General features: G+C 39.4%; 1 protein-coding gene across 1 annotated transcript in view; it reads left to right on the plus strand.

Moving 5' to 3' along the window:
- The first annotated feature begins 2959 nt into the window (after positions 1–2959).
- The window catches only part of Arl5b (ADP ribosylation factor like GTPase 5B), a 32185-nt gene continuing 8858 nt past the window's right edge, over positions 2960–26286 (plus strand). Inside the window, exons 1-4 of the mRNA XM_052728032.1 lie at positions 2960–3249; positions 19753–19813; positions 21424–21571; positions 25044–25127. Coding sequence (XP_052583992.1) covers positions 3201–3249; positions 19753–19813; positions 21424–21571; positions 25044–25127 — 342 coding nt within the window. The 5' untranslated portion in view covers positions 2960–3200. The remainder of the gene's footprint in view (positions 3250–19752; positions 19814–21423; positions 21572–25043; positions 25128–26286) is intronic.

The raw sequence follows: 26286 nt of genomic DNA on the forward strand, positions 1-26286 counted from the left end.
TACCTTACCTGAACCTCCTCATTTCTCTTGCTGTGATTACAAAACGTTGAGGATTAGCACCACAACGGGCTACAAGCCAGACCTCTCTGAAGATCCACCAGTCCAAGCCTAAATCCCTGCTGTTCTGTCCTGAATGTATCCTTGCCAGTTGAGAAAGAAACAAACAGTAAAGATTCTGAAAATAAAATGCCTTTAACTTTAGAGGATGGAGTTTATCAAGTTGTTGAATGAGCCATTCATTCAACATATCTTCTTAACTGTTAAGAATTTCACTGCCAATCTAGACTGCTATGATTCATATGACGGCTCTTGCACACTGGGCAAATTATTAAGAGTTCTTACACCTTATTTTTCTCATCTAAATGGAGATAACACGGCATGCTTTATGGTGTTACTAAAGATTGCACATTAGATAACCTGCTTTAAAGAGTGTTGGAAAAGGCCAACCTTCTCTAAGTGTTAGATGATACGATCACCCATGTTGAAGGCATGGCTGTCAGTCTTCACTCAGTAGGGAAGAACTGAAGTGACCCAAATTCTGACACATCAGAAATTAACTAGTTTATGTAAGGGAGGCGTGAGTGCAGATTTCTAGGTTTTAATGAAGTTATAAAAAATGTGTGTAATAGGTCCCATCCGAAGGTACAGGATTGTAACAAAGGGCAGGGTACAGTGGTTTCTTAAGAGGAGAGAACTAAAACATGTCACAAAATCCTATCCTCCCACAAATCGTACTTTACAAACTTCCTTGGCTTCCATTGAACCAGGAAGGAGAGTAATCATGCCCCCAAATGATAACACTGCACAAGGTGAGAGCTTCCAAGCACCGGTTGGAGGAACACTTACAGAATATGAGAAGGCTGACTGTGGTGATCCCTGAAGTACAGAGGAGAGATGTCACGTCTCATTGTATAAGTTATGACCAGAGTCATAGACTTAAAGATATTTTGGCCTAGGAAATATTCTGAAATTCAGGGTATTTATGTAACCTCTTTTGTGACTCTAAAAGACAGCTTCATCAGACATTTGTCAATATGTTCTTTCTTACTTTCAGGAATGATATAGTAAATTGCTTGCATCAATCAATCACCTACAGCATCTAAAAGTGTCTAATAGATATTTACTGAATGAAGTTATATTGATTTCTTTGACCATATGGCAGAAAAGAACTTCCTGATGGGCAATCAATCCCAACTCAGCTGGAACCCGACCAACTGAACTGAAATCCAACTGACTTGAGGAAGGTTAAGGAGTTTTGGAAGAGTGGCTTTCCTCCTTAGCTGGCAGAGCACCAAGTTCCCTGAATGCTTTTTTTCAAGCTCTGTACAAACTGATCTAACTTAACTGATTAGTAAGTTGAATTCAATGCCAAAGATATCAAGTTTTTCCAAGTGTCATCTGGTAAGTTTATAATGGTTCCTCCTATGAAAATCTACAAAGTTTTGCTTTTTTAAGCTCCACGAGTTCCTTGAAATTTCAGTTTATTTTTTGCTAATTTAGCTCTTAAACCTTTCAAATATTTTGTTGGACAGTTTTTTACCGGGGTTCTGTTTTAGTGAAAGTTGTCATTTCCAATCAACGCATAACACAATAGCCTATATTCCTGATATTTTCATGCAGTTATTCTCATCTCAAGAATTCAAATTATATTCATTTTCAAATGTCACCATTCTATAAAACAATGTTACCTCTTCTATACCAAAGGCAACACGGAAATTAGTGTCAACAAAACCTTAAAAGGATATTTAAAGAAAAAGTATTTAGTTTGTATGAGCGACATTTAAAAAGTACATTCTCAGAATTTTCTAGTTTCATTAAATTCTTGATAAACATTCCTACTACAATTTAATATAGTCAATACAAGTGCACAGCATAAATTTAAGTGCCTTTTTTTGTAACATCAGTACACATATAAGCATTTTGTTTAAACAATATTCAAGTAAATTTGTCAGCATAATTTTTTTAGTCGGAGTAGTTTTCCTTTCCTTCCGGTTAGTAAAACTTTCAAATTTCTAAATTCTCAACTGAAAGGGGCGTTAGAGAATCTAAAGTTGGCGTTTTAATAATGAAACCAGGAGCAGACATGACCCTTTAAACCTGCTTACACAACTATAAACTCGTTTATATTTATGGTCCAACGAAATGGTCATTAAAGCTAAGTTTGAATGCTTTGAATGTTTGAATGCTGAAAGATCAGTACATCTTTTCCTCCATATGAGAGACTGGAGCTAGGGTTTAGTGTCATCAAGTTGGCGAGTATGATCTTGCACCTAAGTCTTCACTGGTCTTTGAAGCACAGCACCAGCAGGGCATTTTAAGTCACACTCACTTGACTTAAGAAGAGGTCATGGAATAGGTTATGGTGCTAACCCGGCCTTAAAAATCCTTCTCTAGTTATGTGGGGCCCGCCAGGCGGCCTCAGGGACTATTCCGGCCTATGAGACTTCCATTTTTCAACTGGTAAGGATTCTGCGATCAACGACCGGTATTAGAAACTTAACTGCATCCTGGCTACAGGGATTCCAGCGCGCGTGTCCCCATCAGTTCTATTAAGAATTAAGAATCACGCTGGAATCCCGAGACTGCCAGCCTGGGGGGAACAGGAATGAAAACCCACTCCTCCCCGCGCAGCCAGAGGACCGCACAAAGCTGAGTTTCTGCAAGCTCTTAGCAGCGAGGGACGTAGCAGCGACGCCGCGGGGTGGAACGCTGGAGCCGGGGAGCCGAGTCCGCGTTTCCTCAGAGTGACGGGAGAGGGAGCGCGCGCCGAGGAAATCCCCAGCTCCGCCACTCCCCGCCCCCGCTGACGCCAACCGGCCCGCGGGACACCCACCGGAAGTGCACAGGGAGGACCCGCCACGTCCGAGCGCCAGCTGACGTCAGCGCGCCGACGTCACGTGCCGACCTTCCGGCGATGGGTGGTCCCGGGCTGAGGCGGGGAGGCGGGGCGGGGGCGGGGCTCGCGGCCGGTTGAGGCTGTGCTGGGTAGGTGGGCGCAGACGGAGCGACTACGGGTCGGGGCTGGGCTCAGCGCGCTGCGAACAAAGGAGTCTGCGGCGGTTCCCGGCTCCGCGGAAGACCCAAGCTTCGCGGGACTCTGAGGCTCCGCGGCTCCGGCTCGGCTTCGCCTCGGCTCCACCGCGGGCGCCGCGGCACCTGCCGCCCAGTGCTGCCCGGGGAGCCCGTCCCGCCCGGGGCTCATGATGGGGCTGATCTTCGCTAAATTGTGGAGCCTTTTCTGTAACCAAGGTGAGGCCGGCGGGTTGGCGGACGCGGCGCCCGCAAGTCCAGATTGAGATCTGGACCCGGCTCAGGGTAGAACTCGCATCTGGGGACTGGGAGCCCGGGCAGGGGAGGCACCTGGTGGCCGGGAATACCATGCGTGCGCGGATTTTAGCCTAGCAAGGTGGAAACAGATTCCTGCATTCTGTTTGCTGGGCCTTTTCCGCCTCAGTGAACCAGCCTTAGGTCTGGTTAGCCGTAGGAAAGTGTCTCCACGAGAGCCCAAAACTTTCCTTTCCTTTAACACGAAACACTAGTTTTGCACTGTTTACCTTCCTCTTGTGTAAGCCAGTGCACCTCCACGTTGTCTGACTTGGCTCTGACGTCTGACTCAGGAGTGAGTATTCAGGTGTACAGGTTTCTGAAAATTTCACACACAGGCACAGCTCCCTCCACCCCTGTAGGCGTTGAAAAAAAAAAAACTAAATGCTTTCGGTTATGTGTAAGATGTTACGTGGCCGTAATTATTCTAGAATAGGTCAGGAAATACCTAGAAGTTGTAAAACCTGTTCTGAGTCAGAATGATGTCTTGAGAAGAGTTAGTACCAGACAGAAATGGGGCCCAGAGATAAAGTCTTGGGCATTCTTGTAACAGAATGGTTTCGGAGAATTAAGACCTGTTTTGTTTTGCTTTTTTCCCATTTGTTTCATTTTGTAGGGCGTGATTTATAAACTAGTTTTGTTTTTTATGAGTACCAATTTCTTACCATTAAGATGCTTATCTGTTTTGTGGATTTAAACCATGAAATGAATGTAAATGACTTTAGTTCACTTGTTCTGTGGGTTGATTTTTAAAAAGCCCTTTTCAAACTTATGAGTATGAATACATGCAAGCACACTAACATGTGTGGATGTATGCAAATGCCACCAATAAATACCCTTTTTAAGAGACTTCAAAGTGTCCAGAGTTCAGCTCCCAGCAGTGTTACCCATAAATGTAAGACTTTTTTTTTTAGCAACTTAACATTTTCAAATGCTTGTAAATGTACCATGTCAAGGAATATTTCAGTATATAATTTTATTATGTATTGATTACACAATTAAATTTGTGTAAATATAAATAAATTACACAATGATATCACCACCCCCTAGCCTAAGCAATAAAAATCATCAAAGCGTTGATTCTCCCTTTATAGTCTGGTTATTGCTTTTATTTATCTCTGTTCATTAGAGGAGTCCATAAGCAGACTAGAAAGGGGGAAAAAGTAAAAGGGCAATCATCGAAGATGATGAAAGCCTTCATGTGGTCCACATCCATCTTTACATAATTATTTGAGCTTCCATAGCCCCCTTACTACTTGAAATGTCTTTATCCTTCCTGCTGAAAATTGGAACTAGTGGTTACGTCACTTTATGCTCATTCATGATCAATTTCTCTTAGTCGGTAAACCAGTCCTCCAAAGTAGACACAGTACAGAGATTAAGAACAAACAAGATGCCTACCCTGTGCTCGCAGAACACGCAAGAATTAGTGGAGGAAATTGCTTATAGACATTTCTAAGTGTGGCATGATGGTGCCAGGGAAGCACGTGATCATTATCAGGTGGTTCCTCGAAGCCTTTCAGGGTAGGATATACCTGGACTTGATGATGAGTGGGAGTTTGGGACAAATGCAAGGTAGACTGACTAGAACTGGGCATATTGGTGAAGGCAGATGGACTAATGTATGAGAAGAGACGAAAAAGTTGGATACACCTAAAGAGACTGTGCATAGTTTAATTAGGCTGTACAGTCGTTCACTTGATGAGATAGGAGCAGTAGCCAGGAAACTGTATCACTGAGGTTCTTACAGGCTGACCAAGACTGTATACTGAATAAGAAAGCAGTGGGAACCATGAAGACTGTGGTCCTTAGGTGTTTTCCCTGAGGTGGAATAATGGGATCAGATTCATTTAGTAGTCTGGAATTTTTGTTTTCTGTGTAAACAGTGTTACCAGTGTTGGCATTTTCCTTTTTTTCCCATTGTACAATTCTTATGTAGTGGTGCCCAGTTAGAGTTGACTATTGGAATAATATGTCCAAGTCTTCACTCTACCGGTTAAGTTAGAATGGGGTAGGGTGGACATCAGTGGCAATGGTGGTAAGGCACGGCCAGTGTGAAAGAGCTGACAGTAGCCTACAGACTTCTTTCCTATCTTTCCTTCAGTAAGTCCTCACTCTAACCTTGTTTTTGTGGTTCCTAAAGAGCTCCAAGCATTCTTTCATGTGAGATATCTTCCTGGGGATAAGTTTACTAAACCGTGCATTGTCTAATGGAACTTTGAATTTGATTTGTAATAGAAAGCTGATAAATTATCACTGGAGGAAATAGCCTGTGGCTGTTCATGTGTTCTTATAAAATGCATGCTTGTGTGTGTGTGTGTGTGTGATATGCTTAAGCTCTCAAAGTTTTAAAGGTTTTTTGTTTTGTTTTTTAACTTACACTTTAAAATTTTTCTAACGTCCATAGGCCTGGTCTTTTTTGACTGTACATACCTGACATCAGATTTTCGTTTAGTCAAAAAGACAAATAAGGCTTTAATCATAGTTCATTTTCATAATCAAAAAGTAATAACTTATTAATTTTGTCATCTAATTCATTTCCTTCTCATTAGTAAATTTCATGTTGTCCACCTGGGCGCTATCAGCTGTTAATAAGGGTTGCTTTTCCTTCTGGCGGTTGTCCTAACCTTTTCCTTTGGGTAATTCTGCTCTTAATTCTAGATTTTCACTAGTTCCCTACACATTAAACAAATCTATTCCCAGTCTCTTAGACTGTATTTGTATCCTACTTTTGAAAAGTCCAGTCCTTAATTTTATTCAGATTTCTGATCAAGACTCACTAGTTATTAATCCCAACACTCAGGAGGCAGAGGCAGGTGAATTCGAGGCTAGCCTGGTCTACAAATCGAGTTCCTGGACAGCCAGGACTGTTACACAGAGAAACCCTGTCTCAAAAATTAAAAAATAAATAAATAAATAAATAAATAAAAAAGAGACTCACTAGTTAGAGTCATTCCTTCACAGATTTACCAGAAGCAACATACTTCTTGCCTAGCATTAACTCTGTGTAATTACTGGTTTCAGGGGTAATGTTTATCACTGTTTGTAATTGTATTATAAATTTCTCTGTTGTTTTGTTCACTCAGTAGAAATAATCTCCCTAAGGCATGAATTTTTACTTACTCACTGGCAAAATATACTTACTTTGGGTGTTAGTTTTTGCCTTTTTGTTTGTTTTGTTTTGTTTCTTTTTTTTGGTTTTTCGAGACAGGGTTTCTCTGTGTAGCTTTGCGCCTTTCCTGGAACTCACTTTGGAGACCAGGCTGGCCTCGAACTCACAGAGATCCGTCCGTCTCTGCCTCCCGAGTGCTGGGATTAAAGGCGTGAGCCACCACCGCCCGGCTGTTTTGTTTTATTTCATTCAGCATAACATTTTGTATAGTAGTAGTAACATGTAGGTTATACTTTAAAGTGAAATAATGCTAAAGTCTTAATGTATGAGTCCATCTTTCAACTCTCAACATTTCTCTCCAATGCTGTATTCATTTTAAGAAGTATGTCTAGCCGGGCGGTGGTGGCGCACGCCTTTAATCCCAGCACTCGGGAGGCAGAGCCAGGCGGATCTCTGTGAGTTCGAGGCCAGCCTGGGCTACCAAGTGAGTCCCAGGAAAGGCGCAAAGCTACACAGAGAAACCCTGTCTCGAAAAACCAAAAAAAAAAAAAAAAAAAAAGAAAGAAGTATGTCTAGATGGGAATTTTAGCCATGATCATTTCTCCTCTTCTGGTAGAGGAGGAAAAGGCACTGCCTGTTTCCCTTCCTCCATCCCAGTGGTACAGACCTTTGGTTTGTTCTACACCTCGAGTTGTCATTATTGTGAGGATAAAATTTGGTTATCCTCAGCGACAGTTTGCTCTAATTGTCTTACTGTTTTTCCTTCAGTTTGTTACTAGAGTGAAAATCACAGGTCATCTTAGTTTTCCTTTCATTGGCTGAGAGTGTCTGCAGTGTCCAAAGCTTGACTCTCACGTTTTGCCCGCTTCGCACCCAGCAGATGCTTTGGCTTCCTTTTGGCATCTCCGGTGCATAGCTGTTCTGGGCTTGTCTTTGCTGCCATGTTAGTGATTTTCTGTACTTACACTATGTCGTCCTTTTAAAAGTATACAAATTTAGCCGAGCATGGTGGTGCACACCTTTAATCCCAGCACTTGGGAGGCAGAGTCAGCCAGATCTGTGTGAGTTCAAGGCTAGCCTGGTCTACATAGTGAGTTCCAGGACAGCCAAGGCTATGTAGAGAGACCCTGTCTCAAACAAACAAACAAACAAACAAACAAAAGAACTATACAATTATTTAAAAGATGCCACATAGTTATCTATAGAGCTGTGCATGATGGCACACATAACCCCTGCATTTGGGAGGCAGAGACAGGCAGATCTGTTTCAGTTCAAGTTCAAGGCCAGCCTGGTCTACATACTGAGTTCAGGGACAGCCAAAGTTATGGAAAGAGAAGAACTCTGTTTGTACCCCACCAAAAAGGGTATCTGTAAATTGTAATTTTTTTCAATTTCAGATGCCTGGAGACATATCACTTATCTTTACTTTTGACTTATAACTGGTTTAGCTATGAATTGGAAAACATTTCTTTTAGAATTTTGAAGACATTGCCTTGACCTCCACCTTCCACTATTGCTAAGTAAAACTGTAGTATCTTGATTTATTTTTCTCTATCTCATAGGGTTTTTTGTTTTTTGTTTTTGTTTTTTTTTTTTTTAGAATTTTCTCTTTATCTCTGGTAATTTTAAGTTTCAAAAAGATGTAATTCCATGTCCATTTGTTTTTTCATTCATTTCTGTAGGTTCTCAGGAATTTTTCAATTTAAAGATGTACCTTTCTTGGTCCTAGGGATTTTATTTATTTTTAGGGTTTATTCCTTTGTTTTTCTGTACATTCTATTGTCAGTGTATGCTAAGGTGACTGTCAAAGATGCACATGAACATTTTCTTATTGGGGACTGGGTTCTAGTCTTAGGTTATTTCCTTTGTCTTCCAATCTTCCTGCTGAATATTTTGGTTCAGCAAATATATTCTTAGCATTCTGGTGGCATATTTTTATAAAGGCTCTTGTCACTCTTTTCTTTGATACTGCCTTATTTTATGTTTTGACTTAGTTTTGAACAGCTTTTTGCATTGAAAGTGTTCGCCATGACTGTCTTGTGACTCTTCCCTTATATCCTGATGGGTTACAACACTATGAGTAGTCAAAGACAGTCAGCCCTATGATCCAGGGCATAGAACTCGGCCTAATAAGGGCTAAGTAGTGCTCCACTCTGAGCCACTCCTCTCTCTACCCTGTGAGAACTTTTATAGACATTTCCACTTCTCTTAAATGTAAAATAGCCGTTTCTAAGTCAAAGAACAGGTAAACTGCTCTTATTTTCTTAAGTTGCTACATTCTCTTCATACTCTTGGCAGCAGTGTTCCATGGCCTTACCAGCAATTGATGGCATCAGCCTTTAATTTTAGTCATTCTGGTGAGAGTTGGCCATGCCATTTTTCATATCCTTACTTGCTATTTGTAGACAGTTCAGATTCCTTACCCATTTAAAAAACTTTTAAACTTTTTGCCATCAAACCAGCTCTCAAGGTATTTGTAATGGCTCTTTGCTTTTGGTAACTTCAAGATACCTGTTCCGTTCCTCCAGAAATGTTGCCTGTTCTGTTAATGTCTGTGATAGACTTCAATTTATTTTGTGTTGTGATGTGAATAGGGGTGGAATTTCCGTATTTTCACATAGACATAATAGAAGTAATCTTCCACATGATTTTCTGAAGACCTTTTCCCTCAAGTGGATTCCTTTGGAGCCCTTGTAGAAACTCAGATTGTCATTTAAAAAAAAAAAGTGAGCCTTATCTCTCTGTGTTTTGTTCTGTTACATTGGTCTTTAGGCCGTTTCCATAATCTCAGTTATGACCTTACAACCATGGTGAGTTTTGAAGTTCAGTAGAGTCCTTGAACTTTGCTTAATCTTTTAATGGGAATAAAGAAACGAAAAGTTTTTTTAACTTAAACTACTGCTAATTATTTCCTTCTTTCTATCTACTTTGGGTTTGTCTTTCATTACTAGATCCTGAAGGACATGTCAAATATAAGCATTTCAGAGTTGAAAATGTCCCTTTGGTTATTATGTAGTCACTTGTTTGGATGTGTTGTATTTCATTTATTCAATTTGAAGTATTTTACATTTTTGTATGATTTCTTTTTTGACTGGATATTGATGTTTGTTGCCTAGTTTGCACTTAATTTTAGTTTTGATTTTTGAGTCTATTTGTTTTTGGTAGCATAATCTTGTTTCCTAGTGTGGTAAAAACCTCGAGGTTTCTATTTTGTTTCAGATTTATTGAGAGTAATGATGCTTCTGTTATCTCTTTGGGTCCATGTACCTTTGGAGAGGAAACTTGTATTCCATACTTGTATAATGCTTTGTGAATGTTCCTGAGATTAAGGTTGCCTCAATCTTGTTCAGACCTTTTGTGTTTTCATGTGTATCTCTTACATAAGAGCACACTGCTGTGTTTTTGAGCCCACTGTGAAACTTGCCCTGTTAAATTGACTGGGATGCTTGGTGGAACTTACTGATGTGGTAGCGTTTGTTTATGTATGTGCTGAGGTCTGCCACTTCACTGTTGACTGTGCTTGGCTTCTGGTGGGAGTTGCACTGTTCTTTTCCACTTTTAGAGTTAAGTGACTTTTTTTTTTAAAAGAATTCCTTTCTTGACTTTCTATCTCTTTCTTTTTGCATTATTTTTATGACACCTTCCTAGAGAGTGCAACATAGATTATTTGTGCTGTCAGCTAAGACAGCAAATGCCACATTTCCTATAGAATGCACACACTTGCAGCTCAGTTGCATCCACCACTTGTCTTTATGCTGCCGGATTGTGACTCCTGTTATATCTGCATATTTAATAAACCTCCAAGAATATGGTGGCATAGTGTTTGCTGTGCAACTCAACTCCTGTATGCAGTAAAGTTAAGAGAGGGATAAACTTATCTCATATTTGTTCATCTTATTTGTATTGATGACAGTCTCTTACCTTAAATGTCTTTATGTTGCTTATATTTGTAAAATACATGTTTGCTGATTACATCATCTTTGGCCAGTTATTTTTTTCTTGGTGTGTGGACTACAGCTGCTGATTATTTTTCTTCCTGGTAAGACATCAGTTGATATTCCTGTCTTCTTTCTCTTTGTGTGTCCTGACTTTTTCTTTCTTTTTCATGTTGCTTTCATCGTTTTCCTTCATTTTTTTGCTTTACAACAAATTAGCTTTTTTGAATCTGCTTTTTCTTTGACATTTTTGTTTTGAAACTTACTAAGCTTCTCAAATTTGGGTTATTCACATTTTTGTACTCACCCAGTTTATGTTTTCAGTTTATAGTTCAATATTTTCTCAACTGCATGAATCATTATGGATGCATATTTAGTGAAGACCAGTAATTAGTTTAAAAAGAAATGAATTTTCTAAAATACAAACACTCAGAATCCATCTCAGGTATTAAGGAGTAAATTATTTTTCAACTGTAGTACTGCTCAGAACATCCTTAAAACACATGGGTTAGATGCTTGTGCCCTTGAACATCAGCCTTCCAGCCTTCTGGTGGGCAGAAACTTTAGGTCTGAAGTCTTACTATTACATTTGTTCAGTGAGTTAAAGAAACACATCTCCATTATCTCTGCAGACACTTTCAGTCATAGCAGTTTGTTACTGTGGAGGACCTTCTCAGATCTTTGATGCTGCTCTGCCTGTATTTAGTTCTTTGGAGGACCTACTCAGATCTTTGATGTTGCTCTGCCTGTATTTAGTTCTTTGGAGGACCTTCTCAGTCTTTGATGCTGCTCTGCCTGTGTTTAGTTCTTTGGAGGACCTTCTCAGTCTTTGATGCTGCTCTGCCTGTATTTAGTTCTTTGGAGGACCTACTCAGTCTTTGATGCTGCTCTGCCTGTATTTAGTTCTTTGGAGGACCTACTCAGTCTTTGATGCTGCTCTGCCTGTATTTAGTTCTTTGGAGGACCTACTCAGTCTTTGATGTTGCTCTGCCTGTATATTTAGTTCTTTGGAGGACCTACTCAGTCTTTGATGCTGCTCTGCCTGTATTTAGTTCTTTTCTCTATCAGAAGCTTGTTTTCCTCTACCTGATGAACTATTTTTTACAGTTAAAGTATGGTTAAGACTCACATCTTGGCTGAAGTGGGGAATCAGCATACTAGGAAAGCATCATACTCAGACTTGTAGTTTATTACTGATAAAGTATGTTTTTCTACTACTAAGTCAAGGAGAAGTTAAGATGCATATAGCATGATTATCTTTTTCCTTAGACAAACTGTGTATTTTTAATGTCCATAGAGATTTTGTACTCATTTTAAGCATTAAATGTATGAAGGGATTTTTAAAAAAGGTGTAAACTTTAATTTGTCTTTATACTGCTACTTGATATAGAGTTCAAAGCTAACCAACAAGACAGTACATTATCTAGAGCCCTGTCCCTGAATTCAAATGCAAGCTAAGACCATCTTTCCTTCCCAGTAGTATGATGTTGGGCAGGCTATATAGCCTGAGGCCTAGTGTCTTAGGGTTTATATTACTGTGATGAAACACCATCACCAAAAAGCAAGTTGGGGGATAAAGGATTTATTTGGCTTACATTCCACATTGCTGTTCATAACCAAAGGGAGTCAGAACAAGAGCTCAAATAGGGCAGGATCCTCGATGGGGAGCTGATGCAGAGGTCATGGAGGGATGCTGCTTACTGGCTAGGTTCACATGGCTTGCTCAGCCTGCTTTCTTACAGAATCTGGGACTACCAGCCCAGGTATGGCATCACCCATCATGGGCTGCTCCCCCTACCCCCCACTGCCCATTGATCACTAATTGAGAAAATGCCTTTTATCTGGATCTCATGGAAGCCTTTCCTCAACTGAGGCTCCCTCCTCTCTGATGACTCTAGCTTGTGTCGAGTTGACACACAAAACCAGCCAGTACACCTAGTTCCCTCAGTAGTAAAATGAGGGATGATGGCATTTTGTCACAGAATAATTATGAATATTAATTTATAAAATATGCATTAAACATAGGAGGGCATAGTGGCACACAACTTTAATCTCAGCACTCAGAGGCAGAGAGAGTCAGGCAAATCTCTGAGTTTGAGGCCAGCCTAGTCTACATAAGTTTAAGGCCAGCAAGGGCTATAGGAGACTTTATGTTCAAAAATAAAAATAAAAAAGATAAACCACTTAAGAGTTTACTTTTTTATTACTGACCTTGCTTTTCTTAGCTTAAAGTTGGGGTTCAGCTCTTGCTTTTCAAGAGATACATAGCTCACTCTCTTGTTACTTTGTCCTAATGGTGTTCTGTACTGATGGGATTTTGCAAGTGTTTACCTTCAGGACTCTTGAGGTAAGTGTTGAATCATCAGATCGACATGATACATTGACTCTGTCGAGTCATCAGATGGACTGGATACATTGGATGATGCATTGGACAGATACATTGAGTGGGATTGGGAGAGGCTGGAGAACTAGGCAGGGAAGCAAAAGAGCCTCTAGCCTTTGCAGTAACTCAGATATATTCTGTGGTATGACTATGCACGTGTGCTGTATCACCACATCAGATATTAGCTTGGTTATATGGTGGTTTATGTATTTAATTCATGTAAAACTTCCTGTAATGATGGTGTTGATACAGCCATTTATACCTAGAAGGTAGCAGTCTATGTGTCACGAAATTTCCTGTATACATTAAAAAGAAATTTACAATTATAATGTTTTAACAAGATGGAATTTTAATGTGATAACTTAAATTTGCATATTATTTATTTCACAATTTTAATTTTTTTTTTTTTTTTTTTTTTTTTTTTTTTTTGGTTTTTCGAGACAGGGTTTCTCTGTGTAGCTTTGTGCCTTTCCTGGAACTCACTTGGTAGCCCAGGCTGGCCTCGAACTCACAGAGATCCGCCTGGCTCTGCCTCCCGAGTGCTGGGATTAAAGGCGTGCGCCACCACCGCCCGGCCTTATTTCACAATTTTAAAAATCATGTCTCTACATAGTGCTTTTCTGATTTTCTGACCTTTTCCCCCCCAATAGTATTATTCTGTTCAGTAACATGTGGTATTCTGGACCAACACTATAAACAGTTTGGTTCATGTTAGTGAAAGTTAAAAAAAAATGAAGGAGAAAACTTTAATTTTTCTTGATTTTTTTTTTTTTTGAAATTTCTCCTTTAATTATATTTCTTGTTAACCATTTTTCTACCTGTGCTTATCTACAAGCATGACCTTAAACCTAAAAACGTGACTGTTCACAGTTTGTTTTTCTTTAGTTTTCCTTGTTCTCATTTGCAGCAGTCTTACTGTGTAGTAGCCCAGACTAGCCTCAGTCCTTCACAGCCCTGCCACTCTTCCCAGCTTTCCACAAAAGATGCAAATTGTGGTGAGTGGCCTCCAACACGAGTATTCCTGCCTGTGCTCAGTAACAGCAAGTTGAGTTTAACAATGGCTAAAGGGTTCATTTGATATTTCAAAACCTGTTCTAAGTAACAAATGTAGACTGTTTGAGACAGTGAGTTGACTGTTTAGTTTTCTGAGAGAGGCTTGAGGACTTAGAAGTATGAACGCTGGCTTTCATCTCCATACCTTGAGAATCAGATGGGGTTTTTCAATGTCTCAGCACAACTTGAGATATCTAAAGTCTAGTGAAACAGAGATCTCTACTTCCTACACTGATGTCAAAATGACATTAAATTACATTAATTTACATTAAATGACGTTAATGCCCCATCAGGTTGGCAGCAATTTTGACTTTGGGGATAGAGTCCTTCTCATTTTCTTTTATTTTTTTTTTCTTCTTTTTAACCTCCTTGGTCAACAGATACTAACAGTTACTGCTTTAGTAACAGCTACATATTTATAAATACCTTTCAACATTTACTGTAGTTTACTATGGCACAAATGAGGAAAATTATTAATAGTTAAGCAACATCACAGAAAGTGCCTCTGACAAAGAGTTCAGTTGATTTTGTTTGTTTGCTACACATGAGTTGTATGTGTGTGGCCTATTGATTATGCCCAACCAAAAGACAGCAGTGTAGAACAAGTGCTGTCATATTTTCAAGCCTGGGGTCCCTCTTAGACATGACATAGTACATAGACATAGACATGCTGTACACAGAAGTAGCTCAGTCAGTGGATTGACTGGAAGCAGACCACTCTGGCAAGGGCACCTTTTAAGAAGCTTCTCAACTTATTAATTGAAGTGTTGCACAGGGACAATGCATTCAGGATTGGTTTGTTTTGTTGTTTTTGGTTTTTCTTAGAAGTAGATTCTATATACACACACTCACATCACTTTCTCCATTTTCTTCACAGCTCTTTGAGTGGTAAAAACTTCACTAATTAGTATATGTGACTTGAATTGTTTAGCCATTGACAAACTGAGAATCTCTTAAGCATAGCAGGCAGTTGGAGGGAGAGGTGCAGTTACGTAACAGGGCAAATGGCCTTTCTGAACGTGGCCTTTAGTAGCTGGCCTTTGAGCCTGCTTTCATTCTTGTTGTCTAGATGGTGTTGATACTTCTTCAGAGCTAAGATCTTAACTAAACTGTATCACTTCATTCTTTTACAGAGGACAATCCTTTCTGTGGCCGTATGTGTAAATTTAGGTTGTTGGTGACAGTTTTCATGAGTAGTTAGGCCACTTTATCTGAAGAATAAATATCTAGCACTATGGTGATATGCTCATTACTTAAGCAAAAAGAACCAGCGTAGGAAAGACTGAAATTATGTGTTTTGTTTTAATTGCCAGAGTTCCCTATAAAGTGAAGAGAAGGGGATCTGAAAGATAAAACCTTAGTGTTTGAAGTCTATACCCTGTCCAGCACCAGTCTCTTTCCCTCAGTTCAATTGGAGACCAAATTTCAAAATGATGCATTATTTATGCATGTAAATATCAGGCCTTTAATACTGTGATCTTCACCTGTAGTAAGCTTTATCTTTGGATCTCCACCCTCCAAATAATGACTTGGAAACTTATTATTAATTATCAAAGAGCTTATGCTTTTTCCCAACTAGTTCTTATAGCTTAAATTAACCTGTTTTTATTAATCTACATTCTGACACGTGACCTTTCCTCAGTAAGGCAAGACCAAGTCTGAGGGTGAAATCCCCTCCTCTTCCTCTCTCTCCCCAGAAATCCCGCCTATCCTCTTCTACCTAGCTATTGGCCATTCAGCTCTATATTAAAGCAGTCAGAAGGCACCTTGGCAAAGACACATCTTCACAGTGTACAAATATAATACAAAATGGTTTAAAAATAGTTGCAGTTACCCACAAGTTGCTTCAACAGTGAACCATCTGCTGGTACTGTCCATTCTCTTCCCTGAGCAGGAGTTCTGTTCAACCAGGTTCTGCCATTCCAGTGGCTGTTTTCTCACTGCTTCAGTCACCCGAGGTCTCTAGAGCTAGGCTGTTAAAAAGATCAAGAATGCTGGGGCATCATTTTTGGCCTACAGGCTTAGCGTATCTGACAGACTCATTTGTGAAGTAGGATGTACACATGGCCTACAGCTCGACCTCACATTCAGTGCACGTATTCCATGTACTAGATAAACTTGAATTCCACCAGTGTCCTGTCATGATTCAGGATTTTAAATTCTGGAAATTGCTGGATGCCCCAGTATGCAGAGACCCCTCAGGTGACTGTCCAGGAAGCTGGCTGTTTCTGTCATAACTCATTTTTTGGAAGTCACTTGTTTTCACTTCCTGTTTTACTAGGTAGTATTGTTTCCTTCTTGGGTCTCTGAGGGAGTTGAAGATTAGATAGTTATAGTTATAGTTTTCCTTCTTAAGAAATTCAGAAAAGAAACTCACTAAGAGGTGTTAAGTGTGTAAGTATGAAAGACATCATAAGACAGTTTTCTGTTTGTAATACAAGTTAGGATAGAAAGTGATTTAGGTACATTTTGAACTCACCAAAATAGGATAGATAATGAAATATTTTCTCTGAATTTGTCAAATGCAAATGGAATAGACATTGGTGATGTATTTATTGCTTATATATATTGTATATAGTTACTGTACTTATTGTATATAGTTTTCTATATCAGTTATACCTTTTTTATTTTTATTAGACAAAAAAGGGAAAATATGGTGATATTTTATTTGTGTTGAAATGTGGTGATATTTTATTTGTGCTTTAATAAACAAAGTTTGCCTGGCAAAAAAAAAAAAAAAAAAAAAAAAAAGATCAAGAATGCTTGGTGCCGAGCAGTCTGTTTGTGCCTCTGTTGATAAAGAGTGCTCTTGTTCTTATTTTTTAAGGAACAGCAAACCAATGGAGTGCATCAAGGTTGGTTCCATTAGAAGCTAGGGAATTCAAACCAACAGTCACAGAAGGGAAATTAAGTCAGTTATAATCATTCTGTTGTTGTTCTACGAAGCAGCTTTTGTCAACATGAAAATAGCCTTTCCACTGTCTACTTGTTCTGTGATATACTACAGATAGTTCTTTCTGATAAATACATCATTGGAAGACAGAGAAGTTTGTCATCGCAACTTGTCTACAAATTGTGCTTCGTCTTTTTGTTGGTTGATGCACTGTTAAGGCTTTTAAAAATGTATTAGCAGTAATTTGATGCTCATTAGAGCTTATCTTTGGAAGCAGAGCTCTAAAGTGAAATGTTCCCATTATTGAGCATCATATAGGCGTCTCATTTCTCTTTTCTTTGGTTTACTTTAAGGCAGCATTTTATTTATGTAGCTCAGACTAGTCTTGAACTTAGGGAACCTCCTGAGTGCTAAGCTTACAGGTTGGTGCTACGCTGGTTCTTTTTGCTTAAGTAATGAGCATATCACCATAGTGCTAGATATTATTGCATCCCTCTCTTCTTGTGGAGACCCACAGAAGTTGTGGAGGCCCACAGATGTTTCCTAGTGAAATCTGAGCTTGCTTTACCCAGCAGGACTGCATTAGAGGATTGCTTGGCTACGTGCGAGGTTACCAGGTGATTGGAAGGGTCTGCACTTAGCTGTGCGAGGGGGAGGTCTTTTGCTCCACCCCTTGGCATTCCTATAGAAATCCCTTTGGAAGAGACAGAAGGGGCTGGTGGATATTGATCCAGGCCCTCCTGAGGCTATCATGTGTTACTATCTTTTTCTCTCCCCTCTATCTAAATATTTCTCCCTCCTCCCTCCTCAAGAGTACCCTGGGGAAAAAGTGGGAGCAGGCTTCCCACAGAGAAATGGGTAGGCCTCCCACATCTTCTCAGGCTACAAACTGTTTTGTTATATTGCCTCTCTGTTAGAAGCAAGTTTGGGGTCTTAAAGAAGAGACTACCATTCCAATTGAAGTGTCTCCACCTGTCCAAACTTCCCTCTTCGTCAAGAGAGTGCACTTCAGAAAGCAAGCACTCAGAGATATGCACTTAGTTTTAATTCTGATAGGGGTGGGGACCTTGTTTTTTCCCCGTTGTCTGAGGGTCTGGCCTCATGGTCTTTTGAAATTAGCTAACTTTAAAAGCCCTGGTGCAAAGGAAATAAAGGGGAAGGGTCTGCCACTCTAATCCAAGTGCAGGGCCTTTGTGCAAACAAAGGTTTTACTTTGGGGGCACATCGGAAGGGCGTTAAAACATCTGCATAAAAGTCTTACAAGGTCAAGGCTGGGAGATACAAAGATTTAAATTCCTTATCATAAACACATTTTATAGTATTTGATAGAAAAGACTCATTTAATGTTTCTTATATCTGTAAGCTAAATGTGGTTGCCCACCAATGTCTGGGTGTTTCCAAGGTCTTGCTAGCGAAACTCTGCAGTCATTCTTGAGCATATTTGTCTTTGTGGAAACTTGAGAAAATTTGTCAAGGTGAAGATGTGGGTCAGAGAGGAAACACATTTTCCCCCTTTTTAATTAAACATATCTTATCACATTGTCTTTCAGACTGACTGTTACACATTTAATGGTGGTTAAATAGTAGAGGACCTACATTCTTGCCTCATATCTGACATCAACCTTTAAACTATTTTCTAATCTGGTGTGAGAGTAGAAATGTCCCTGGAGTCTTTAGTCAGAGGTCCCGTCCTGGGGGTCCCACAGCTACCCATCCCCAAAGGCCAGGGAAAGAGACAGGAAGTGGGGGTAAGGGCAAGAGAAGAGTTCACTCTCGGTGGTGCATGTGAGAAGCAGCAGCTAGCAAAAGAAGTGCCTCTCTCCTGTCCGTTTTCCTGGGGAGCTTCCCTCCCTGCCCTGCTGAAGCACTTTAGCAGCTCCTTAAGCATTTTGTGCTAGAGAGGGGGATTTTTATGTGTATCTTGTGCTTGGAAAATGTCATACATGTCATACAATGTCTTTTGATCACATTCGCCTCCCACTCCTCCCCCAGCTCCTCCCCATTCCTCCTCACATGTACCCCCAGATCCCCTCAACTGCCTCCCTTTCTCTTCCTTCCCTCACATCTCCTTCTTCCCTTCCCCCCACCCCTGTCTTTTTGTCTCTCTCCTCCCTCACCTACCAAGCCCTGGTGCTGCTCACATATTCTTGCCTGTGGGGCCATTCACTGGAATATGGGTGGCTACCAGGAGCCACGCCCTAAGGAAAACTGAATATCCCTCTCCCCAGGACTCATCAACTATCAGTAACTTCTCAGCTAATGGTGGGGGCTTGTTGAACCCCCCTATTTCCCAAGAGAGAGGAATTTTGAACATACTCTGAATAGATGTGGGGTGATTTTCTATCATACATTCAAAACAGATTTCAAAATATGTACCACTTAACAGAATAATTAGGCCTAATAACTGCCTTTAACAGAATGGTTATTTCGTGCCTGTCATCAGAAGGGGAAAGGCTTTTGTTGGACAGTGTCAGCAGAAACATCTACTTAGAATGATTACATAAAACATGTTTCAATAAAAACCATTGAAGGCTAAGTAATTGCTTTTACTTCTGCCAATTAATGGAAAAATAAAATTCTGTCTGCTAATGGAAAGAGCATTGCAGCTTTCAGCAGTAAACGTCATTTTTAAATGAAAGGCAAAAATGTTAGTACATGTGGGTGGGAAAATTTGCTTATATTAAAACAACTTAAAGCCATTTTGAATACCAGACATTGAGCAGGTGTGTAGAGCTAACATTTTACACTTACAGTTTAAGTCATGATATCAGATTTGTATTTGAGCGACCCTGCCTCCACTCATAAGTGACCATAGCCTCTTTTTCTAGCTAACCAGTCTAAACACCTTTATGGGAAAACTCTATAGAAAACACTGTAGTGGATTGTTTCACTCACGGCAGGTCCTTACTTGCATAAAGTTTCCTCCTATAATCCTTCAGTAGTGGGTGCTTAATAGATGAGTCTCAGTTATAATCATCTCTGTGGGAAGCCTGTACTGTAGAGTGCGTGCATGCAATAGTATAAATGTTCGTGACTTGTTTTCTTTTTTTAGAGCACAAAGTAATCATTGTGGGACTGGATAATGCAGGGAAAACCACCATTCTTTATCAGTTGTAAGTATTGGTGCCTACTTAATAGTTGTTGAAAAACTTTGTTTTTATAAGTAATGAGATACCAATCTTCCCAGTTTTAATAATACAACAGTTAGGCGTAGACGTGCAACCTTTTCTATTTTACCAAATAAAAAAGTAAAATAAAATGTCTTAGGCTCACTAAAGCCTCCACCAAGTACTCTCCTTCTGACTTCCCAAGGAAGATGGACTTTAATATTAAACTAAACTGAAGTGCAGATTATCCTGGGGTGAGGTGATAATATGACTCTCACTTAATGCTTCCCGAAGGAGCCCTGTGTAAATAGAACTCTGTCTCTGGGATGCTGCTCTCCCCTAAGAGCTTTGGGATTGTTTAACAGAGCCAGACTTGTCTGAAGTGATGGCCGTCAAAATACTACTTTAGTAGCTTTCAAAAGGGAGAGGCTTGAAATTCTCAGAAATACATTAAGGCTCATCATCAGTAAATGTTAACACCTCATGAATCCACTGTCTGAGGATTTCCCATTCTTTCAGGGCCAAAGACATTTAAGCTGTGGAAATGGATTTACATACCCAGAGCATTTTAACAAATAGCCACTCAGTACTTGGCACTGTTATATTGATCTCACCTTTCCCTTCCTCATCTTGCGTTTAAAGCCCATTGGTTTCTGGCTGGCTTATAGCTCAGCAGAGCAATTTCCTACAAGACACTGGGCTAAATTGTTAGCACTACAAAAAGAAGAGGGTGGGAAAAAAGCAGTATTGTTAGCCTTCAGTTTGCCAAAGATGCTCACTTGCCCAATGCCTAACTGACACATTTGCTAACAGGCGGCTCCTTATATGTTATTGTTTCAGAGTTGTCATTATTTTTCTTTAGTATGTCTTCATTCGTTGGCCAAAATGTATTTTAATATCATTTAGCCTTTAATATGAAGCTCAAATATCTCTGAAACTTCTCATCTTTGGTAACAGTCTTGTACATAGTGTCAAACACGTAACATATAAAACTCAAGAGAAAATTATAAGTGTATCATGGAATGTTATCAACAAATACGCATTTTGAATAAAGTATTTAAGCAATTGCTAAGATAATACAAGTGATATGAGAATCAGTATCCTAGATAGAGTTCAATTTAAGAAAAATTTCTATTTGTCTGTGACCTTAAGGCTATAGGTTGGTAAGCCTAAAGTAGTTTTTAGGGCTGAACTCTCACCTTGCTTACATAGACATTAAGCAAAATGAATGCATAGAATATTACTGAGTTATTGCTACTTTGTAAGTATTGTTGTCTCAGTTATCCAAAATTGCACTTTCAGGATGGAACATTGGTTCTGATACAGTAACTGGTCATATTGGCATTTTGCCCACAGACATTCAAACACACACCACTGTGTTCCCATCTCTGTTAGGCCTGCAATTCATTTTGTTAAAAAGCAGAAAACATTCTTCAGGGGTTAACTGTGTTTACAACTTTATTTGTACAGGAAGTCTCAAGCTTTTCTTTCTTGTGTTAATGATTATTATGATTGGTATAAATAGGAAAGGTTGACTTCTCTTAAAAACATAAAGATAAAACGTGCTTGGGGTTCTCAAGATTTACAAAAGAGTTTTCAATGGTGTCTTTCAACAGCTTAATGAATGAAGTAGTTCATACTTCTCCAACCATAGGAAGCAATGTTGAAGAAATAGTTGTGAAGAACACTCATTTTCTTATGTGGGATATTGGTGGTCAAGAGTCCCTGCGGTCATCCTGGAACACCTATTATTCAAACACAGAGGTATGCCAAAATTACCCTTGAATTTTAATTTAAAAAATTTTTCTAAGAATCAGCATAGAAGGTGGCTAGGCTGTAATGAGGCATGTTAGCAGTTGCTTTTAATAAGGAATTCAGATTTCATCGTGGAAGAAAAAGGCAGGTAAAGGAGTGCTAAAGACTGTGTTCTATTCACAGCGGTGTCTCACTGTGGTGACTTGTACAGAGGGGAGTTTAGGAGTAAGATCCAAGAGGGTGCTTACGTTTTTCCCTACAAGGGGATGGAAGAGTCAATGAAAACATTGAAAGTAAACCTGTTTTACTAAAGTCAATGGGTTATATACATGTAAAATGTACCTGGCTGACAGAACCTGCTGTGCACATCAGGCTGGCCTGGAGCTAGCTTATACCAATCCTCTTGATTCTCTGCCTTCAGACGACTGGGACTGTAGTTATGCAGCACCATGCATGGCCAAGATCCTTCTCAGCTGAGCTCTTCCTCTGGCTGGCTCAGTCCATCCTCACAGTGGTGCTCTCAGTGCTCCATGGACTGGAGAAATGTGACACTGCTGAATAATGAATCTTCCCACAGTCTGAGAGCTTCACACAAGTATCCGATGAGGGATGGCATAAAATATTTTAAGCATAATTTTTCAAATAACATCCCAGATCTTCAGATGTAATTAATGTGAAAAATAGACTTGCAGGCCATCCCCAGCCATCGCTATCATTTTAGAGGTTATTTTTGTACTTTTTCCTCTGTGACAGAAAAAGGCAGAGAACACTGAATTTTTTATTATATATTTATTGAGTATTTTGCAACATGGAAAGAAATTGCTTGTGTTAAAAGTAAAGTAAATAGAGGAGTTACTCAAGAGAAGCCACCTGAGAATATTTACTTCTGCAAACTTCCACTGCACAAGAGAATGGGTTCCCAGCGTTCTGTTGCTGACATGATTATAGAAGAAGTCATGTAGGCCCACACATGAGTGACTAAGGGACATGGGAGCATCATCTGTAGAGATGAATGTGTTGGTCTCTAGTGGGCCCCGAGAGGGCAGTGCATGGGAAATTCTGCAACAAGTGTGTGTGCAGAGCGTCACAGCAAAGCAATTTCTAAGCAGGGAGCCTTCCAGGGTATTGTTTTCTTTTTCTAATAAATACTTATTAATTCAGTATTAGCTTGGGGAATATATCCATATTATCTTCACTTGTATGTCTGTCTAGAGGCAGATTTGTTTTAATGCCTATACAGGGTTTTTTAGTTTTTATCACTTTGAATAATGGTGTGCAGTTACACCATTATTATAATTATATAATATTATTATAATTATTATTATATAAGCTTTCTTGGTAAGGAGGTAAAGCTAAGAAATCATATTTTCTAAAATGACATAAAAATGGAGCTGAAAGAATATAAAGCAAAGAATTTTTGGTACACAAGTTACCTTTTAAAGTAAAATAAAATACAAGAACACTTTTTGGATCTGTGTTTACTAATACAGTTTTCGGTGTGTGTTAGTCCAGCGTAGTACAGGAGCCAAAATGGCATGTTGCCAGTATGTAACACTTGTAATGGCACTGAACTATCTTCTTCATGGGGACTGGGCAGCACAGAAGTAGCTGGTAAGTAAATATGGTAGTGTTTTTGTTGTTGTTGTTGTTTTTGGTTTTTTGAGACAGGGTTTCTCTGTGTAGCTTTTGGAGCCTGTCCTGGAACTCACTCTGTAGCCCAGGCTGGCCTCGAACTCACAGAGATCCGCCTGCCTCTGCCTCCCGAGTGCTGAGATTAAAGGCGTGTGCCACCACCGCCCGCAAATAGGGTTTTAAGGCTGCTGAATATACGTGTATAGTAAAATACTACTGGAGAATAACAGCGTTTTAATATACTCAGGTAACAGGTCCTTTTTAAAGTTCATTGTCAAAGCCTACAGTTGACTCCAGCTGTGAAGAAAGGCAGTTCTTATACATAAATAGGTTAAAGATGACTCAAGCTGAGTGCACTTAAAGCACTTTAAGGGGGTAGTTTTTGAAATTGCTGACAATCAAGGCTTAACCTGGGTCCAAACAGAGATATCTCATTACTGATGCTATTAGCAATAAATGTTCTTTTTGTGAACCATGGCTACAAGTATATTTCAGTTACCACAAAGAATTTACTGCAACACACCAGCATGGTCTGTTACATTAGCAGACTTAGATTCCAGGAAAAGATTTTATGAGGTGATGTTTCACTCATCACTTTGTTCACCCCTGTAGGCTTGCACTGAGAAAATTCTTTGCTTTGAGATGGCCTCCCAAAGTGAATATCTCCATTGTAATGTAAGGAGTTCCAGGCCTTAATTCCTGATAGCTTCCTTTCATTAACCCAGTTACTTGCCAATCGTCTGCCGTTCTATGCCATGCTCAGTTCCTTTTGTCCCTTTCTAAGTCCTTCTAGTTTGTATTGAGATTACTATAGGTGGCTATTTTGTAAGTTGCTGTCAGCCCCTCTATTGTAACGTGGTTTTTATTACTCTCCTGTTCTATAAGAGAGATGACACTGTTTCCCCTGAGTTTTTAACACTCTCTCTTGCACATTATTTGGTTTAGTAGCTCTTTTTCACTATTTTCTTGTTTGTAATTCACAAAGTTGCTTTTATTTAGGTTTTTATTTGCTTGTATTTTTAATGTTTAATGCCTACTTTAGACACACACACACACACACACACCCCTATCCCTGTCTCCCACCCCAACACAAAGATGCACAGAGATTCTCCAGTTTCCTGCCTTTTTCTATATATCACCTACATCTTAGCATATTAACGTCAGTGCATGTAACTTAGCACAGTTCAGCACACTTTCTTCTTGAGCTATTATTGCTTAAATTCCTTCTGTAAAAAATGTCTTATTTGTTATTTTTGAAAAACACGCTTTTTCTGTCAAATTAACTCTTTCTTTAATAGGCAAAAGACTTTATACATAAAGAAGTAATTGATTATTAATTGTCTGAAATTCAGTGGTTCTCAACCTTCCTGATGCTGCAGCCCTTCAATACAGTTCTTCATGTTATGGTGACTCCCAACCAAATTATTTTATTGCTGCTTCATAACTGCAATTTTGCTACTGTTATGAATTGTAATGTAAATATCTGATATGCACCTCCTGTGAAAGGGTCATTTGCTCCCCCCCCCATTGGTGTAAATGGTTGGTAGAATGAAGACTTTGAACTTTAATGAAAGTATTAAATTCCAGTTTTGCTATAAATATTACTTTTTATTACCCACAATCAGGAGCTTTAAAAAGTTAGGTTGGTCTTGCTTTTTAGTTGCTGAAGCTGCAGGTTGCTTTCTTGCTAGCATCTGGATTTCCTGCTTGCTGTGCTTCTTTGTGAAGCTCCCTCTGATGGAGACGCTCTAGTGAGGATGCCAAGTGAGACCTAATGTCACTGCAATGATTCTGCAGAAAACCGAACGTGCTGCTAATTTTCCTCCTTTATCTTAAACTTGCCTTCTAGTTCATCATTCTTGTTGTCGATAGCATTGACAGGGAACGACTGGCTATCACAAAAGAAGAATTATACAGAATGTTGGCTCATGAGGTAAATTTTGAAAGCAAGTCTTTAAAACATGAAATAAGTTATCTATGTACTGGTTTTGTTTTATGCAAACATTAATGTGAAACAGTGTTGGTCATTTCATCATAAGCAAAACTTTGTATATTAAGTTGAATCAAAATAGCATTATATTTCAAGCCTGTTGATTTGTTTGCTATAACTATTAAAAACTGTTTTTTTTTTTTTTTTTTAGAATTAAAACTACTGATTTGTGCTTTAAAAAAATTGATAAATTGAGATTAGGAGTGTGGAGAGGGCAACAAAACTTAAATGTCTTTTAGCCAAGAGTTTAACATAACTTCAAAGAATAAATTGAGGTAGCTTGATTATAAATATTTAAGATTTAAAAAATGACAATAAAACATACTCTTGCACGTGCTATTTAACATAAGGTGTGAAATGCATTGTGAGATCTTTCCAGTCTGATTTTCTTTCCTTCTCAGGTGATCTCAAATCTTAATGTAGTGATTATTATTCCTGTATGTAGGTGCAAAACACCAAATTCCATGTTATCTTTCTGTGACTTGTACTTTTTTCACATTTGAGTTTTAACTTGATTTTGTAAGTTGGCATACAAAGTAATATTAATGGTATTTTCATACAGTGCGTCATTTTACTTTGTTCTTAAGCCCCTCTACCTGCCTTCATCAGCTGTTGACACACATACCCCCTTTATTTTTATTTTTATTTTTCAAGACAGGGTTTCCCTGTGTAGCCTTGGCAGTCCTGAAACTAGCTCTGCAAACCAGGCTGGTCATGAACTCAGAGATCTGTCTGCCTCTACCTCATGAGTACTGGTGGCACAGGCCTGTTTTTTCTTCTCTCTTATGTTACATCCTGACTGCAGTTTCCTCTCTCCCAAGTCTCTCTCCTCACTTCTCCCTTCCCCCAGATCTACCCCTGTTTCTCTTCAAAAAAGAGCAGGCTTCCCAGGGACATCAACCAAACACAGCATGACATGCTACGATAAGATTAGACACATACCATCACATCAGGGCTGGACGAGACCCCAGTAGGAGAAAAGGATCCCACAAGTAGGCAAGAGTCGAAGACAGCCCCTGCTCCCACTCTTGTGAATCCCACCAGAACACCAAGCTACTCAGCCTAACAAATGCAGAGGACCTATGTCAGACCTCTACAGGCT

This window comes from Peromyscus californicus, unplaced genomic scaffold, assembly GCF_007827085.1.
Source record: "Peromyscus californicus insignis strain IS unplaced genomic scaffold, ASM782708v3 Scaffold_8__1_contigs__length_139910024, whole genome shotgun sequence".
Classification (NCBI taxonomy): domain Eukaryota; kingdom Metazoa; phylum Chordata; class Mammalia; order Rodentia; family Cricetidae; genus Peromyscus; species Peromyscus californicus.